The following is an 18,863-nucleotide window of genomic DNA, read 5'->3' on the forward strand; positions in this document are numbered from 1 at the left end:
TTTTGGCTGAACATTAATTTTTATTACTTGGTAAAGGTAATGGTTACAGAGTACGGTATTTCAAGTTTAAAGCTTCAGTTAAAAAATGTAAGACAACTAGTCATACAGTAAATACATAAAATAAATAAAAAATAAAGAGGGAGCTAATTGAGGATCTTTCCTCTAAGGCTCAGTCATCTATTCCTGGTGCCACCTTCCTAAGGTGGGAAACGGCAAAACAGGTATGCAAGAAAGTTAGAAAACCTTTTCTACTGTTCTGCATTCACAATGACAAAATTATACTCAGTGACCAAAGCCACAACAGCAATGTCATGATAATCCAAACATGAACATGAACCTTGATTACCTAACTATAAAGCTGCAGTTGATTCTGACTGGACATATATTAACTATTATTTTAGGATGAAAGCACAGTCATACATTACAGATATACAACCAAATGTTTAGCAAAATTATCACAAATATATCTTTAATCTTTTTAAAGTTGTACAAGGAATGAGATTCTAGAGAAAGTTGTACAAGGAATGAGATTCTAGAGTATCTTAACATAAAACTTAATTGATAAATGAAGAAGGTTGTATGGTTACTTTTAGGATGAGAAAGTAGTCAATAACAATATTTTAGTTGTCCACTTAGTCCCTCAATAGTACAATCACTCCATGTATACAAAAGTGCAGTAATCTTGCAGAGGGAGTTGTATATATGTTTTATAAATACCACATGTATCAAAATGTATGGAAAGTATCTGCTACAGAAAATGAAAACTATTGAATTAATGATTTCAGATTCATTTACAGTATAGAAGTAAACTTTGTAGAGGTATGAATAAAGATTCACTTCACTCACACTGTGTTAATGTCTGAAGCACCAACTTTATTAAATGCCTGTTTGAAAATATGGGTCACATTACTGATATCATATAAATTCAAAACATTTGCAGTGCACTAGATCCTTATCTATAAAATCTAGATTCAGAGGAAATAAATAAGTTCTTTTCTCTTCAGTGCATAGATAGTATTGAAGGAACATTGACAAAAGTTCAAATGCAAATAATTTTAAGAATCTAGTCTAAAAAACTATTAAAAATTTTGTGCATCAGGATTGTGCTTATGATAGTGACATGTGATACAATGAAATCAATTAGTACACAAAAATATAAAGAGCTTATATACTAATAAATCAATGAAACTATAATAAATTAGACTCCTTCAGCTCAATGCTGCACTACTTCAATTAGCAGGGAAAAGCAGACTCCTGAGAAGTTCTTCGACAAGACAACTTTCAATGATGCAGCCTCGTTCAAAGTGACTCTTTTCACTCGTGGTGTACCTTTGTGCAGACAAAGTCAGGAATGAATAAAGGCAGACAGTATGAATTATGTACATGTGTATATATGTATATGTGTGTGTGTGTGTATATATGTATACATTGAGATGTACAGGTATGTATATTTGCATGTGTGGACGAGTATGTGGGTGGGCTGGGCCATTCTTTCGTCTGTTTCCTTGCGCTACCTCGCTAACGCGGGAGACAGCGACAAAGCAAATGAATAAATATATATATATATATATATATATATATATATATATATATATATATATATATTGTGTGTTATTTGGGCACCAACTGCTTAAGGTTACATCATGAGTGATAAGTCACCTTTGGAGAGGCTTTATCACTAGGAGTACAGTCTCCTCAACAAACCTCATCAGTCTAAAGGAGTCTGCATTTCCCTGCTACTGGGAGCAGTGCATCTTTGAGTTGCAGAAGTCCTTAGAAAGGTCTTGAGTAATGCCAGGACTCCTTCATAGAAATATGTCCTAAGGTAATTATAAATTATATATATATATATATATATATATATATATATATATATCAGTGTAAAGCCCTTTGCAATATTCACAACTTCAACCAAGAAAATGATGCCCATATTCTAACATGAGAAGTTCCAATACAATAGGATGATGTGGTAAGGAAAAACAAAGCCTACAATTCCCAAAACAATCATGTGCGGCAAGGAAAATGAAAGCTTGCCATCCCTTACGACAAATCTCACATGCTTCAGTGTATCAAACTACTCAAATTCCAAACATCATTCTATATATATATATATATATTGTGAAGTTCCAAGGGATGTGTTATGCTTGTAAGCTGATGCGATTATATCCCAGACAAGTGACAATGTGAATATCTGGTTCTGCAGTTTTCGAAGCATCAAGCACCAGTTCAAGGTTTTCCATGTTACAAATTTATTTCATATTAAATGCTAACATTAACAACTAACTTTTAAAATATGAAAAGTACATTAATTCTCAAAAATTTACCAATTTTCATTTCAAGTTCCTTCGGCAGATATGAATATAATATGACTTAGGAATTAATGTACCAAAAAACATATTTTTTGAGATATTCAATGTTCAGTTACAAGTGTATATATAATGTTTTAATTGCACAGTCTCTGCAAAAACTCTTGTCTGCTTTGCCATCCGTTTTCAAAGGTGATGTCACATTTTCTTTGTCATTTCTCTTTTGGCCTCGATTACCATCTACAGGGGTCTGGGCATGGAACTGGCAAGGTTCCTGAAGTATTCTAAGTCCTTGTTTTGAGTCAATAGGGTCTTGATCTCCTGAATGAGGCAAAGCACTGATGAGATGTTGGATGAAGCAGCCACCTGATCAAGCATTCTGAGTGCCAAGTGAGCCCCGACCTTTCACGTATATCCACATTTTCATGCTTCCAAGTGAAAATTTGGGCTTTCTCTTCCTTAGAAAAGTAAGAGCCAACTACTTGAAGCACAGGTGGAAGAAATACAGTGTCTAAAAGCAAAATTTCCAAACTGAAGAGGCGGACAAGATGAGTAAAGAAAGAACACCATTCCCTCAACATGGCTTGAGGTACACTGAGGAAAGTTGCTGGTGCTCACAGCAATAGAGAACTAGTTTCAGTGATCTGATCAACACTGATTTCACTGAGAGAGTATCATATATCTGTAAACACTATAAATCTTAGCCATGTATCACCTTTGAAATCCATGGGTGTCAGACAATATTTTTTGTGGACACTGTAAAGGGGAACTGAAAATTTCAAAGGAAAACACCTATACTCAGTAATAAAGTTGTAAACATTGAACACGAAGAATGAATTACATTAACCCTTTCAGTGCTATGAATGTCAACCTGCTATTACCTAGCAGCGTTCTGAGCATTTCAATTACATACTTAATTCCTGCCACAAGACAACTTTTGCATGCATTGTAGGCTGTACTGGCTGGCCATAGATGGCAACCTAAACAAAGGATGAGGCACCAGAGCTGCCTTAGTATCCTGCCAGAGACTACAGTGGGTAGTTATGTGCCTTTTCTAGGGACTCACCTAGTGTGTGATGCCTATCCCCAACTATTATGCCTATCACTACGCTCCTGCTGCACTGACACCATCTTGATGTAGGATTGGATAATCCAGTAAATGATGTTTTCCTAAACTATAAATGCTTAACTCTTAATTCAAAATGAATGTAAAACATGTTTATAGATTTTTGGCATCTAATCAAGTAGAGAAAAAGATTTTAAAGCTTATGCAACATACATATATACATATATGAATGGTTAATCCAGTCGGGAACATGTTTTCCTAAACTAGGAATGGTTAAGTCTTCACTCTTAACATTTCTTTTACTCTTTTTGGACCTCTTCATAAACTGAGAAAAATGAAGGTTTTAATCATTTTTGCACTATGCACCAAAAGGGTTAAATACCACAGAATTATAAAACTATTCACTATTTAGAAGACTGAATAGCAATGACAGAAAAAAAATTAGTTGTCTTTAATGGATACCAACAAAGTAAAAGCTCTCCATATATTCCTGCCTGAAATTATACAGCTATTACTTGTGTATCATTCCTTCCATTGCAATGATTTCAATTTCAGTAATATTATATATCTACTGCAAAACAATTTTATTTTGATATGTGTATTAGGTGTTGGATAAAACAGTGTTTCCTAAAGCACTAAGTATTATAAATAAGTAAAAAATTACACCAGTCTCTCCTGATAATATTTCATTCCTGACAGGCACCATTTCATATACCAGTTTTCACAGTATATCCACTTACACTGAATGTAAAAGCTGCCTGTTCACAAAAAATTGGACATGACATTTCAACTAAGATGACATAGAGTCTTACCATTCCTAAGTACCCTTTACTGGTGACCAGAAGCATAAAATTCCTTTAAACTTTAGTTCTGAGAATTATTTCTTGCATTTTTCCCATATTCAAATCAAATGATGGATGCAGAATCTTGCTGAATTAACAATTCAAGGCAAAGGTACCAGTGGGAATTTTCTAAGCACAAAGTAATTAAAAAAGAATATTGCAAAAGATTTACTCAACTTTATCTTTTCTTTGGCCAGTTTGGAAATTTCAGCAATAAAACAATGTACATGACAGTATGCTATCTTACATGTTTCAAGGTGAAACCGAACTGAAAAAAAAAGACAGGCACTAATACATGAACAATATACCAGTTAACTGGATCTATTAATGAAACTAGAAAGGAATGTGCACATTATCCCATTTCAAAATATTAAATACAAGTCTATAAAAGAATAAATATCCTTATACTAAGAATTCATTATGGGCCTTCCTGTTCTGCAAGAATATTCCTTCATAGTTTCAGCCATAAAAACATAAAACATCATGATCTGGTAAGCTTCTACAAGTTTTATAGCATTCTATAACCTAAAATGTAAAGATAGTGCACCAACTTTAGCTGAAAATATAAAAAAGTTCATTACAATTACAGTAAGGCAGAAACTGGAAGTTTTCAGATCATTACAGACACAGGACTGTCATCCTACTTAATAATAATAATAAAAAAAGTGTAAATTTAAGGCAAGATTTTTCAATGTTCAATAACTTTTTACTTACAAGATTTTAACAAAACTTGGTTCTACTATGTAATCTATGTAGCAAAATAATCCAGATGGAAAATTGTTCATGTTTCATTCTACTGGAATGACAAGAAACATTTTACCCAGTAAAGCTATACAATACATTTACTTGCAGAACATTGTTTATGGTATGTACTAATTGGTTTATAAACATGGCAGTCATGTTGGACAATGAGGGTTTCTTCAGCCTACCATGATACTCAGGTATTGTACTATACTTAAAATATCATATATCTACCATATCATCATGGTATTGTATTTGTAATAGCTATACTGTACATACAGCATTAAACATATACCATGTCAATAATGGCATCGTATTCATAATAAAATACAATGAACACCATGGCAATTAGGCACAGTAACTGTTATATAACTAACCCAATAAAGCAAAGGTTTCTTTGGCAGACATCCTTGAGTCATTAAAAGTTCTAGTAAAATAAGACATAAGCAAGTATTTCAGATCCTCCTATATGCAACTGTGCTACATTTCATGAAATATCACAAGCTATTGCCATATGTAAAACTTAAGTTTAATATGAACAACCTTTTTCAGTTACAAAAGTGGAATTATCCTCACAACTCATATTTTAGAAGAGTATATTTTTTCACTTATTGTCTGTATATCCGAAGTCCAATTATATCCTGGGGCCCTAATGAAAGTTTAAATGATTACAACTTTAGAGCAAACAACAAGAATCTGAAAATTTCTCTATGGCTTTCTGTATTGTATTAAATGTATTGCACATATAAATTCAAGCAGTCCACTTTATCTGATTTCAAACAGTATGTACTCACAACCTGGAATATATTCCTCCTTTTTTTTCTCTTTATATCAATAACACTATGATTGAAATAATTTGGTTAAAATGCACAACTTATTGTAGCTGCGTGTAATCTTATGCATTCAAGCGCCAATTTAATGACAACTGATAAATCACAAAATCTCCACGAAAATATTTCACCTATTAAAAACCATCTACAATATTGCAATGTGCACATAATAAATAGGCAGGAATGCTTGTTGTAACCACCACTTCATGTTAGCTGCCGTGTTTACAGGTAATTGAGAATAATGTCGAGTAAACCATTAGCCAAAGGGGTATCATTCCCACTGACATAAGTAGTGAGCAGCCTGGCAGCATAAAAAGGTTCTCTTGTCAGGTGGTAAAGACAGGAGGAACCCATTTCCTTTAGTATTACCATAAAGCATGATGATGGAATTTCAAGTGTCCATGGACAGAATCATTTTCATGTAGAACACCAGACATGGTAGATCCCTTTGGTGACGACATACGCTCTGCCAATGACGCTGTTGAGCGAGACACACTATCACGCCACTGGTTGGTCTTACCTGTTACCAATGAAATATGAATAAAACAAGTATAAAAAAAAATAATGGAAAATTTGTGTATATATAGCTTAAAGACATTTTCTTTTTAATATACACTGATAAATCCTATCAAGATAAGTACAGGCGTCACTGCCTAACAGAAGAACTGTTCCATAACTAAAGTATCCCATAAACATTAGAAATCTAGCTTATACAGATAAGCTTGGTGTAAAACTTATCAGCAATCAGAGACTATCTAAAGTGGTTTTAAAAAGTTTGGTTTATTCTTCCTGGAAATGACATGGCACTTCTATACAATATAATATACAGGAAATGAACTATGAAGAATTAAACAAGTATTCAAAAAAAATAAATGATTAGCATTCTTGCTATAGCAGTGGGAAATAAGCTACATAAAAACAGTACAACACCAAAAGCAAATACAGTGTACTACAAATATGTTGATTATAAAAATTCGAATCAGCAATTCATGGTATTAGTTCAAAATTTTACTCATTCAACCTTGGCTATAATTCTTTTAATCAATGTCTCCTGGGCCTGGTATGGTTCTTTTGAGTACATCATTTTCTAAGACTACAGTGCACAAAGGTGACAAACAAAATATCTGATGCCCTTTTACTCCTCCATTCACATGGACCATATAAGTACCTATTTACAGCTATGTGAACCGGTGAAATATCTTGCAAAGAAGGTATGCAGAGAACCTGTACGATCAACCATGAATGGAAGACAGTTCTAACTCTTGTACCACTGTACACACTATTTATCATTAAAAGTTATCCTGCCACCATGTATGAGTATGCAAATGAATGTGTGTGTAATTACTCATTCGTACAATATGAAGAGAGTAGTTTACACTAATGTTGCCTAATTTCTTAAATTTACTTATCAAACAGTATTTACTTTTAAAATTCTTTTGGCATATACTGTTTCTTCTTTAATTTGTTCCATCTATGCACTACTCCATTACTTCATATGAACTTATACAACTCTCTTTGAACTTGTTCATAGTTTCTTATTATGTCTTCTGGGTGAGCTTTCTTTGTTAACATTTCACTGTAAATGTCTTACCTCTATTTTTATAAGTGTAATCTTTGTTACTCTGTGAACCTGCTCTATCATATCAATATATTTTTTCAGACAGAATAAACAAGCTGGTGATGTTCAATCTAATTTGGGTTTAACAGATGATGTAATATATTTTTCTGAACATTTCCTTATCAATCTATCAATACAATTTCAATATCAACCAACAAGAACAGAGTGGGAAAGGTTTTGGGAGCTCAGAGTTCTAACATGCAGGAGGGTATAAGGCATGCACTGAATAGAGTGAACTGGATATGCATCACACAAAAGGTGACATGCTGTCATAGAACTCAAACAGGTATACGAAGTGGTCAAGGGAAACCACAGTAAGGTCTATGGGGCATGGTTGTGGATAAGGAGCTGTGGTTTTGTTGCAGTACACATGACAGCAAAGAGAAATGATGTGAGCAAATGAGGCCATTTTTTCAACTGTTGCTGGTCCTAACTCACTAACATGGGTAGTGGTGAACCAATGTGAAAGAAAAGAAAACAATAATAATAATAATAATAATAATAAAAAGTTTTGTGGGGCCTGGATGTGGAAAGGGAGCTGTGGTTTCTGTGCATTACACATGACAGCTAGAGAGTGAGTGTGAGCAAAAGTGGCCTTTGTTTTCTTTTCCTAGCACTACCTCATGCGCACTTGGGGGGAGGGGGGTGCCATTTCATGTGTGGCGGGGTGGCAGCGGAAATGGATGAAGGCAGCATGTATGAATATGTACATGTGTATATAAGTATATGTTTGTGTATGTATATATATGTATACGTTGAAATGTATAGGTAGGTATATGTGCGTGTGTGGGCATTTATGTATATACACGTGTATGTGGGCAGGTTGGGCCATTCTTTTGTCTGTTTCCTTGCCCACCTCGCTAATGCAGGAGGCAGCAACAAAGTATAAAGAAAAAAAAAAATATATATAAAATATATATAAAAAAATATATATATCCCTGGGGATAGGGGAGAAAGAATACTTCCCACGTATTCCCTGCGTGTTGTAGAAGGCAACTAAAAGGGAAGGGAGCGGGGGGCTGGAAATCCTCCCCTCTCAGTTTTTTTTAATTTTCCAAAAGAAGGAACAGAGAAGGGGGCCAGGTGAGGATATTCCCTCAAAGGTCCAGTCCTCTGTTCTTAACGCTACCTTGCTAACACGGGAAATGGCGAATAGTATGAATATAAAATATATATATATATATATATATATATATATATGGCTATGATTGAAGGAATAGTGGTTCCAAGAATGTTGTATGGTTGCGAGGAGTGGGCTATGGATAGCGTGCGCAGGAGCGTGGATGTGCTGGAAATGAGATGTTTGAGGACAATATGTGGTGTGAGGTGGTTTGATCGAGTAAGTAATAAGAGAGATGTGTGGAAATGGGTAAGAGAGATGGGTAAGAGAGATGTGTGGGAATAAAAAGAGCATAGTTGAGAGAGCAGAAGAGGGTGTTTTGAAATGGTTTGGGCACATGGAGAGAATGAGTGAGGAAAGATTGACCAAGAGGATATATGTGTCGGAGGTGGAGGGAACGAGGAGAAGTGGGAGACCAAATTGGAGGTGGAAAGATGGAGTGAAAAAGATTTTGAGTGATCGGGGCCTGAACATGCAGGAGGGTGAAAGGCGGGCAAGGAATAGAGTGAATTGGATTGATGTGATATACCGGGGTCAACATGCTGTCAATGGATTGAATCAGGGCATATGAAGCGTCTGGGGTAAACCATGGAAAGTTCTGTGGGGCCTGGATGTGGAAAGGGAGCTGTGGTTTTGGGCATTATTGCATGACAGCTAGAGACTGAGTGTGAACGAATGGGGCCTTTGTTGTCTTTTCCTAGCGCTACCTCGCACACATGAAGGGGGAGGGGGATGTTATTCCATGTGTGGCGAGGTGGCGATGGGAATAAATAAAGGCAGACAGTATGAATTATGTACATGTGTATATATGTATATGTCTGTGTGTGTATATATATGTGTACATTGAGATGTATAGGTATGTATATTTGCGTGTGTGGACGTGTATGTATATACATGTGTAAGGGGGTGGGTTGGGCCATTTCTTTCGTCTGTTTCCTTGCGCTACCTCGCAAACGCGGGAGACAGCGACAAAGCAAAATAAACTAAATAATGTAATACAAGATTTAAGCTATTTTCTAAAATATAGAAACATACATGGACACAAGTATGGCAGAATTATACAATCAAATACAAGATTCAATAGTGCATTTATACTGTACCACTGTATTATTGCATTACTTTTCATAGTTTGTAGCATGCACAGGGTAAAATGCTATGTGATATAAGTACAAGAGAGGGGAAGAAATCAATGACATTAACAGTCTTTTTCTGAAGTGCAAATATTATACACAAACATAAATGCAACAATATAAGTCACTATTCTATATAAAATACATATTGCAATGCAATCAATTAGCAGTAAGAAATTTCTCGTTACTATCATGCAAACCTGTGTAAATACTAGCACAGTAAAACCATTCCCCTTTCAGAACTGCTATAAAGGGCTTTCAACTTCGGCAGACTATGATTTCATTATCTAAATTATCCAAGGCATGTGCGAGATGAATATCATATCCATATCTTGTCAGTATCAAAACTCATTCCTTAACAACACGATCATCAAATGCAATCACCAATAGTATTTCAATTTTAGTACACCAGGACCTCAACACTCAACTGATTGCTCCATTATATTCATATAAATTATCAGTTACAAGAAGCAATGAGTCATAATACAGGTATGGGCTTCAGCTTATCCACAAGCTACCTAGTTGGATGGAAAGTTAAAAGGTCCATATGAGAGAGAGAGAGAGAGAGAGAGAGAGAGAGAGAGAGAGAGAGAGAGAGAGAGAGAGAGAGAGAGAGAGAGAGAGAGAGAGAGAGACAGAGACAGAGACAGAGAGAGAGAGACAGAGAGAGAGAGACAGAGAGAGAGAGACACAGAGAGAGAGAGACACAGAGAGAGAGAGAGAGAGAGAGAGAGAGAGAGAGAGAGAGAGAGAGAGAGAGAGAGAGAGAGAGAGAGAGAGAGAGAGGAGTGATGAAATGTGAAATATAGTTACACAAAAAGTAGACACTTTTGGAAATACATTTTCCAACAGTGGTAGAATAGGTAATGATACTGTATAAATATGTGAGGTGATTGCAGAAAATTTGTTTAAGTTTCAAAGAAGCTTCTTTAAAGAAAGAACAATGACAAAACTAAAGCCACTAATTAAAGCAAAGCCTACAACAATATTTTTGTCCACTCAAATAAATGATACTAAAAGAAGTATCTGTAATGCAAGAAAAGCTAGTAAAGCAAAAGCAGAGATGGATCTTTTTCTGGACAGAAGGCAGATTGGATACAGAATGCAATACCGATTACAAGATACAGCATCATAAATGCAGCAGATGATTAACAAACAAAACTGAGTAATTAAGAGGTCTGGACATGAGAGAATAAGAGAAAAGTGTCTCGATATAAGATATATGGGAACAAACACAGGATACAAAGCTAAAAACACTGATGTATATAAATCTTGTCAGTATGGAGGAGTATGGCCAAGCTGTGATATCCTAGAGGCTCTGGAAGCTATATTCTAATGTATAGTTTTAAAGGCACAACAGGTATAAATAGATGTAACAAATTCATAGAAGGCAATTTAATGTTTCTTCCAACTTTCCCCGATTTCTGTTGTTTGTGAAAAATAAATTAATATTTGTCCGTGCATTTCATAATGAAGAAAAATATTTCAAACAGAACATCAGCTTAAGACTGATGCAGACCTGCAAATCATGGTTACATACTTCTTACTGCATATATATAGATATTTGTTGTCAACACTATTCCTGAGGCTACTTTATAGAGTACTAAAGCATCTTGTGAACGAAAACAGGCATTTTTTTCCAAGGAATCTCCTATAGTATCCAATGTGAATAAAAAAAAGTATTTATGTTAACATCATTTCAAAATTAACCACTTTCAGGATTTTGTAAGAAATCTGGTATCTGAGATGTCCATAAAGCTATATTTCACATATAAAGCATACAAAAGAAAACCTTCTTAGACACAATAGAGGCAATTTTTACTGGAGGTAAAGATAGCCACTTTCAAAGAATGCCCAAAGTCTACCAGATGAGGCTGCCTTCAACGTTCATAAAATAAGAAATCATGTGAGACCTTGATGATGCAATTGCTAAACTAAGCCCCACTCCCTTTTTCTCGTTCATTCATTATCCACTTGCCCAATTAACCAGCCTTCAAATGCCACATAACTCATATACAGTTACTAATTAAGTGAGATGAAAGGAAGCAAAACTAATTACATGGGACGAAAAGGAGGTAAGCCCCTCACAATATGACACTTACTAAAACAAGGTTCATTTTCAAGCTTCACAATATTCATTCTTTGTGGTATGTGAAATTTAAAAACTAAAACTTTTCATTTGTTAATAAAGACGATATAAAAGATGCATACCATTCCATAACCATGTAAAATATCTACATTATCAAAATAAACTCTGAAGAACTGCCAGTCTTCATGACCTTATGCTAGACAAGAAAGAGGAAGATACACAAGCCCCTTCAAAACATTTCTCATGGAAACATGCATATCTTATTTGAATGTGATTTGTAGAATACACATATACTACTTCAAGGATTTTCATCTTATTTTATACAGCTTAAAAGTTTACATCCTCCAAAATTCTGCATCCTTATGTGGAGACAGTATTAAGACACTGCAGGCAAACTTTTAACACACATCACAATAAAACTGACTGAAAACAGCCTTTTTTGTGGATAAGGCTGCAAAGTAACAATACTGGACAACAGTCACTTATACTACGCTGGGTGTCACAACTACTGTAATGTGGATTAAAGGTAAAGAGAAAGGCACTAATCTTACAAGAGAATCACAATTTTAAAATGTTGAAAAGACCTAGAGTTTAAGATGATTTCTAATAGAATGCAACCATCAACTATCTAGTTACAGCATATACAACACTGTGAATGCCAATGAAAACTACCAGGAACATAGAGATATGAATCATCAAGCCATGTATGGGTACAAACATCACTTAATGTGAGAAATTCCATGATGTACCAAAGTTCTATCAATATTATGTACATGTGTGACAGTCATAAGTATATAAGGTAAAATTCTGAAAATTTCAGAAATCTAAACCTGCAGGATCATATCCCTACTAGTTTTTTCCTTTCTTGATCACCATTTCTCACGTTAACGAAGTTGTGTCAGGAACAGATGAGGAAAGGGCACATCTTTTCACATCCATTCTCTAGCTGTCATGTGCAATGCACCACAATCATAGCTTCCATCCATAACCAGGCCAAACAGAACTTCCCATGGTTTACCTCAGATACTTCACATGCTCTGGTTCATGCTAGTATTGTGTGAAAATAAGATCTAGCAATGATGGTGTATCAGACCTTCTGATCTTGTGTTCCCTGACATGTTGGTGTATGAAATTTTCCTAGATTCAATCTAAAAACATGCGTCTCCATGACTCCCTATCACCACAAGAATCCAAATTTCCGCAGTATATCTTTATAAATGAAACCCTCCATTATCACAACTTTACTATCTTTACGAAAAGAAAGTTTCACTTCTCCATGTACCACCCTGATTGTTTCTTTGTCGTTATCATTGCATATTTCTTTATGATCATTACAATGCTTTGTAGATTATATAGTATTAACATCATCATCATCTTCCCTACAGATACTCTTCCCATTATGCATTGTTTGAATGGGCCATCTTCCACTTTATCATTACACTTTAGTCTATCTTTTATTAAGAGGGTTAATCTTCCCCCTCCTTTGCCTGTCCTTTCCTTTCTTGCCACTGTCTAGCCCTCTGCACAGAACATGAGTACATGATAGCAAGAAAGGAAAAGGATGGGAAGGTTAAGTCCTCTTAATAAATGATAGCCTGAAGTTTAAAGAAATAGTGGAAGAAAGCCCATGCAGACAATACATAATGGAGAGTAAATGAAGGAAAGAAGAGCATAAAAGTGTTAGTATCATATAATTCTCAAATAAAATCAGAACAATCTGGAAGAAATATACAATAATAACAATGAAGAATCAATCAGGATAGTAATTGAAACAGTGAAACATTCACAAATTTAAGCAAGTCTCTTTCAATACTTCATGTGCTGGAAGAAAAATGCCTGAGGATGACAAAGGCATGATGCAGGGTGATTGTCAGAAATGACACTGTCGTAGAGAAGTGTGGTAGTGAGCACAGTTTGGTCCATAAGGTTGACCAGGATGTGATGTGGTTCAGGCATATGGGGAGGATGAGTGAAAAATATTAAGATAGTAGGTACGGTATGTGTATTGGCACTTACAAGTGGAAAACAATATTTGTACAAGTTTAAAGTCTACCATAGAAGGTTAGCTCTTTCAAAAATCTCTAACAAGAAACTTACGGTAGTTACCTTAGGTTAGCTTCAGTCAGCCAAAAAAATCCTATAATTTCCCTTTGATATAATGCTTTTGTAATTCAGGTCTTATTTGAGGAAAAAATCCACCTGCTCGCTTATGGTAGGTATATTATACATAAGGCAGCATGGTACAGTCATTCAAATCAGCTAAACATGATTTGCTGCCTCAGTTACTCAGCATTATTGAGAGTGGAGCAATGCACCTTTTGCTCACAGCCCTTGTGTTTAGTGATATTTTTACTATTTTTCAACATATGTACTAATTCTCCTTTATCAGTACATAACTATGGGTCCTATGAAGTTATCACGGGTAGAAGGCCTGTTTTCAAGCTTGGAAGCTACAAGTGAGATCTCGATGTACTGACTGGGATGAGTCCAACATCTGGATGCTTATTTGAGCATCCTTCTAATGTCTTCCCTTCTTAAAATGCTAGATCAAGTTGACCTTGGAAGACCATAGGATGAGTGATAACCTGATGATGTGCGAGTTATTGAAAAAGCTATCCCTATAAGGTTATCAGTCACCTTACTGGTCTTCCTAAGTCAATCAGACCTAGCTTTCTTTCAATGAGTGATATGAAAAGCCCAAACAAGTGTCCAGAAATCTCACTTGAGGACACATTTTCTTGCTTTCAAAGAAGCATATAGTCCTTTACCGCACTGTACATCTTATGACCCATGGTTAATTACTAGTAGAGGAAAATTATCATTCAGAACATAAATACTGAAGATATCACTAAATCAAAGGACAATGAGCAAATGTTCCATTTCTCCACTCTCAATGATTTGGGGTAACTGAGGTGGCAACTCAGCTGACTTTGTATACTGTATGTACCATGTTGCTAAACATACAATATCCCAACCATAATCTAATGAGTTCACAGCAGGATTTGTTCCACAAACAAAACAAGGCATAATCTTTATTTCAAACAGAATTCATCAGATTTATTTTGAAGACTAGTTTGTTACACAATTGGATTACATCTTTTCATATGAGTCTTTGTGCTCAGTTTATCTAGCCATTTGGATTAGGTAGGTTCTAGTAACCAGTTACAATGCATGCTTCAAGTACAAGGGAAATGAACTCTGTTTTGAAATTGAGCTGTCATACATGTAACATAACAATGATATTATTATGTAACTTCAAAAAACATGCAATTATGCTGATTTAGATTTCTTAATTTCTCTGAATTCTGCCAGACACTTATCATTATAACTATTGTATTCTTTATGGTTTGAATAAATGCTTAGCACCAATATACTCCACATATGAAAGGAAGGACTTAGATATTTCAGTTTCTTTTGAGTACTTTCTCTTCAAGTGGACGATTATGTTAGTATAATAGTACAGTGAATTAGTGAACTTTATTCTATCAATAAAATCAGCCTGCATTTCTGGACTTTACAATTTGCTAAATCCTCATAATTCTTGAAAGTGTTCACTATCTACACTCCAGAAATTTTTTTAGTCTGCCAACTGCTTGGTGCCAACCATTCTGAACTAAAAACATTTCACGGTACTTTGTAAAACCATTAATTATTTCAAAAGAAAATAATACAGTAAATGAATATAAAGGCAAGACCCTTCAAACTCAAATTTCAATATTATCTGATATCAACAGGATAGTCTCTAATGAATGCAGTAAGTAGATCTAAAATATTTAAGACGATACTGTTAATGGAATTAAGAACACCTGATTCAATCTAATAACTCACACCTGTTCTTCAATCTAAAAGATTTAGATTTTTGATAAAGTAACTACCATGGTTTTGATAAAATTTATGTTTGCCATAAATGATGCAAAACATACTTAGCAGGCAGCCACAGACCAGGGAGGCATATTACGAGTACTACCCACCTGAGTATTGGGAGTGTTCGTGATGGGTGCATAATGAGCCAGTACTTCAGTGGCTGTCAAGTTGCACTCCTCTGATGCAGGCAGCTGTCTTTTCTTTCTGCCTTTCCCACATTTGGACTACTGGCATTCTTTTCTTTCTGCCTTTCCCACATTTGGACTACCGGCATTCTTTCCATAAATATACAATCTCTCATCGTCACAAATAACACTTGACAACAATTAACTCACACAGCTCATTCTTCATAACTCTAGATTTTCCTGTGGTGAGCACTGTGAGGTAGCCCTGCCTTTTGGCAAAATGGCATGTGCAATAGATAGTAGTAGTAGGTACATTTAGGTAAGAGCATTAGGTTGAAGAAGTAAGTAGGACCATTAGGCAGAAGCATCAGGTAGAAGTAGTCAGTAGGAGGATAATTAGGTAGGAACCTTTGCAAACACTGCACTAAACTTGCCTTCTGCCAGTGGCCTATTAAGGGTGAGGCACTAAAGGCTAAGAAGTGGCACTGGAGTTCACTACTTTTGGAGATTCTATTGCCATGGCCATCCCCTTGTGGGAGCTCAAGAATGGAACAGGCATTAGAGATATAGATAGATAGAATCGGCTCCTGGAGTCCTCTTAAACTGTTACAGTACACATACAATACGTGTATGACAGGATCTTAGCTTGAGCTGTGTGTAAAAACTTGAGTATTACTTGAAAAACATGAGACAAATTCTTAGGAAACACCTCAAAAAAGAAATAATGCAAGAGAGCACATTTTGAAAATAATTATTGCAAATACTGTAAGAATGTTTTAACAAGAAACTAAATTATGAAACTACAGAGGTCCGATGCATACTAACCACTGCTGTAAGTAGACAAGCTTAAAATAATATACAATATATCATTCTACCAACTGCAGCAACAAGTGCTGAGTATCCAAAGTGTTTTTTCTGACCTTATTGCTCACACTCTGGCTGCATTCTCCTATCTTACTGAGGCTTTTGCCACATGAGGAAATCCATAAATGATCTTGATACAAATCTTAATACTTATAACTTCAACTTTTTTGCTGCTTTTTGCCCTTAGGTACAGTACAGCATGACCTTTTGGTGTAAAGCTAGTGATGTGAGTGATGCCACCCCAAAAAGGACAAGAAAGCAAAGTGTTGAGGTAAAATGTGGATTTGCTAGATTGCCTTGCAATTGGTCAAAGTGCAGCAGCTGTTGTGAAGCATTTCCATGCTGAGTCAACTATATGAACAATAAAGAAGAATGTAAACATCTTGATTTTTCTGAAGTATAACAAGCTTATTTCTAACCATGAGGTGCTCATTACAAGGATTAAGGCATGTCTCTCGAGGTCACTCCCCCTAACCTTCCATTTCCTACAGGCCTTGTACCAAGCCAAGAACAGTTTTGGCAAAAATTGGTCTTTCAGGAACATAACCCTCATAGTTGGTTAAGGGCAGCTGTAATTATCAAGTTTCATGGTTCAAGATAGAAGCTATATGGAGATCCAGTATTATGCCGACAATATAAAAAACAGGTTGGTCTTTAAAATTCAACACACATGAAATAACTTATTTGTGTGAAATTATGAATCTATGCTAAAGAATTTTGAATTCACCCTTTTAACTACTATAATGGTGACCAGTATAGAGTTACAAAATACCTTTCTTTTTACTGAAGCTGATCCACGTATGGTCTGTGCCCTACATGTCTGCAACAAGGCACTATATAAGTTAACTTAATCATCATTCATGCAATGCTTATATATTCAGTGTCTCCACTGATCAGTGTTTGTTATGACATCAAATGTAAAGTATAATAATGCCACACCATTGCAAGATGCCCAATTAAATGATACCATTGTATCACTGGAATGTGGTACAGCTGAACTGATCAAGTTCTCTCATGATGTGTAATTGTGAACAAAATGAACAAGATGCTGTAACTCTCACTGAATAGTAAAATCTTTAAACCATGGTATACCCCACAACTTTGTATATAAAGTCCTATTTTATACATTAAGTTTCTGATTGTCATCCAAAAAAAGTCTGAGAATCCAAACCTGTCAGTACCATTTCTATCAATTAAAAGACAGAGCAAGTCAAAAACTGCACAAGGCACAATTCCAAATTTTGAAAAACTGAGTACAGTGCGCATCTCAGATACTGCACGAGATTCACAATCCCTATCTTTCTTTAGACATCAGTGAGGTTTACTATACCAACTGCCTTCAACACAGCCATAAATCATATGAAACTGACCTTTTACTCAAATGGATTTAACTATGTTCAGCACAGATAGTGGCTAATGGCAACAAATTGTGAGCAAAACCACAATAGTAAGATGAGAGGGCAGCAGAACTCACTCTATTAAGCTGTAAGTACATTTTTTTGAGGAATCTTAATGAACAAAACAAAAACTGCTTCTTTGGACTAAGCATTCTCCATATCAACACTGATTCAAACCACAAACGCTTTAGAACTGATCAACTAAAATGTTTTGGATACTCTCAAAAACCAAGGGACAAAATGGCTCATCCCTAAAGAGATGAATGTCACCTATAACCATAATCAATCTCAAAGGACAAAATGGCTCATCCCTAAAGAAATGAATGTCACCTATAACCATACTCAATCTCCATCAAAGAGACAATGGCTGAATCCATCAAGGGAACTTAACCTTAAAGAAAAGACTGTATATGTTCTAATCATCATCGATATCTTTACCTATTTCATCCTCACCAAAAAAGCACATAAAAATTTTAAAGCCCTCCAATAAACAGAATATTAAGATTACTCACCGATTTGTAAATCAGTTCAAACAATATATGTAATAAGAAATAATCAGTACACGCTAAATCATAAAAGACTTTTAGATTCTTACTGAAACAGTTCAACGGCTGTCTCAGATTGTTATTCTGTGCGGGGAAATGAATCCTTAATGATTTAAACAGATAAGGAACCGATATACGAGTTTATAATTTGGAGCTGTTCTTCAAAGAATCTAGCTAATTTCAAAAGTCAGCTTGTTGATAAGTTAAATTGGGTCAATTTTCAGACTATCATGATAAAACAAAGTCTGTGTTGCTCCTCTACTTCAAAAGACAAAGAACATAAAGTAAAGGTACAATATATGCATTTTTTGTAAAGTGATCAAACT

At 35.3% G+C, this 18,863-nt stretch overlaps 1 protein-coding gene across 3 annotated transcripts in view; it reads right to left on the reverse strand.

Moving 5' to 3' along the window:
* The window catches only part of LOC139760373 (alpha-tubulin N-acetyltransferase-like), a 48,014-nt gene continuing 29,151 nt past the window's right edge, over nucleotides 1-18,863 (reverse strand). For all 3 annotated transcript variants that reach the window (XM_071683467.1, XM_071683466.1, XM_071683465.1), the window contains one exon: nucleotides 1-6,305. In XM_071683467.1, the coding sequence (XP_071539568.1) occupies nucleotides 6,151-6,305 (155 nt within the window). In that variant the 3' untranslated portion in view covers nucleotides 1-6,150. The remainder of the gene's footprint in view (nucleotides 6,306-18,863) is intronic.

The sequence above is a fragment of the Panulirus ornatus genome, chromosome 36, assembly GCF_036320965.1.
Source record: "Panulirus ornatus isolate Po-2019 chromosome 36, ASM3632096v1, whole genome shotgun sequence".
Classification (NCBI taxonomy): domain Eukaryota; kingdom Metazoa; phylum Arthropoda; class Malacostraca; order Decapoda; family Palinuridae; genus Panulirus; species Panulirus ornatus.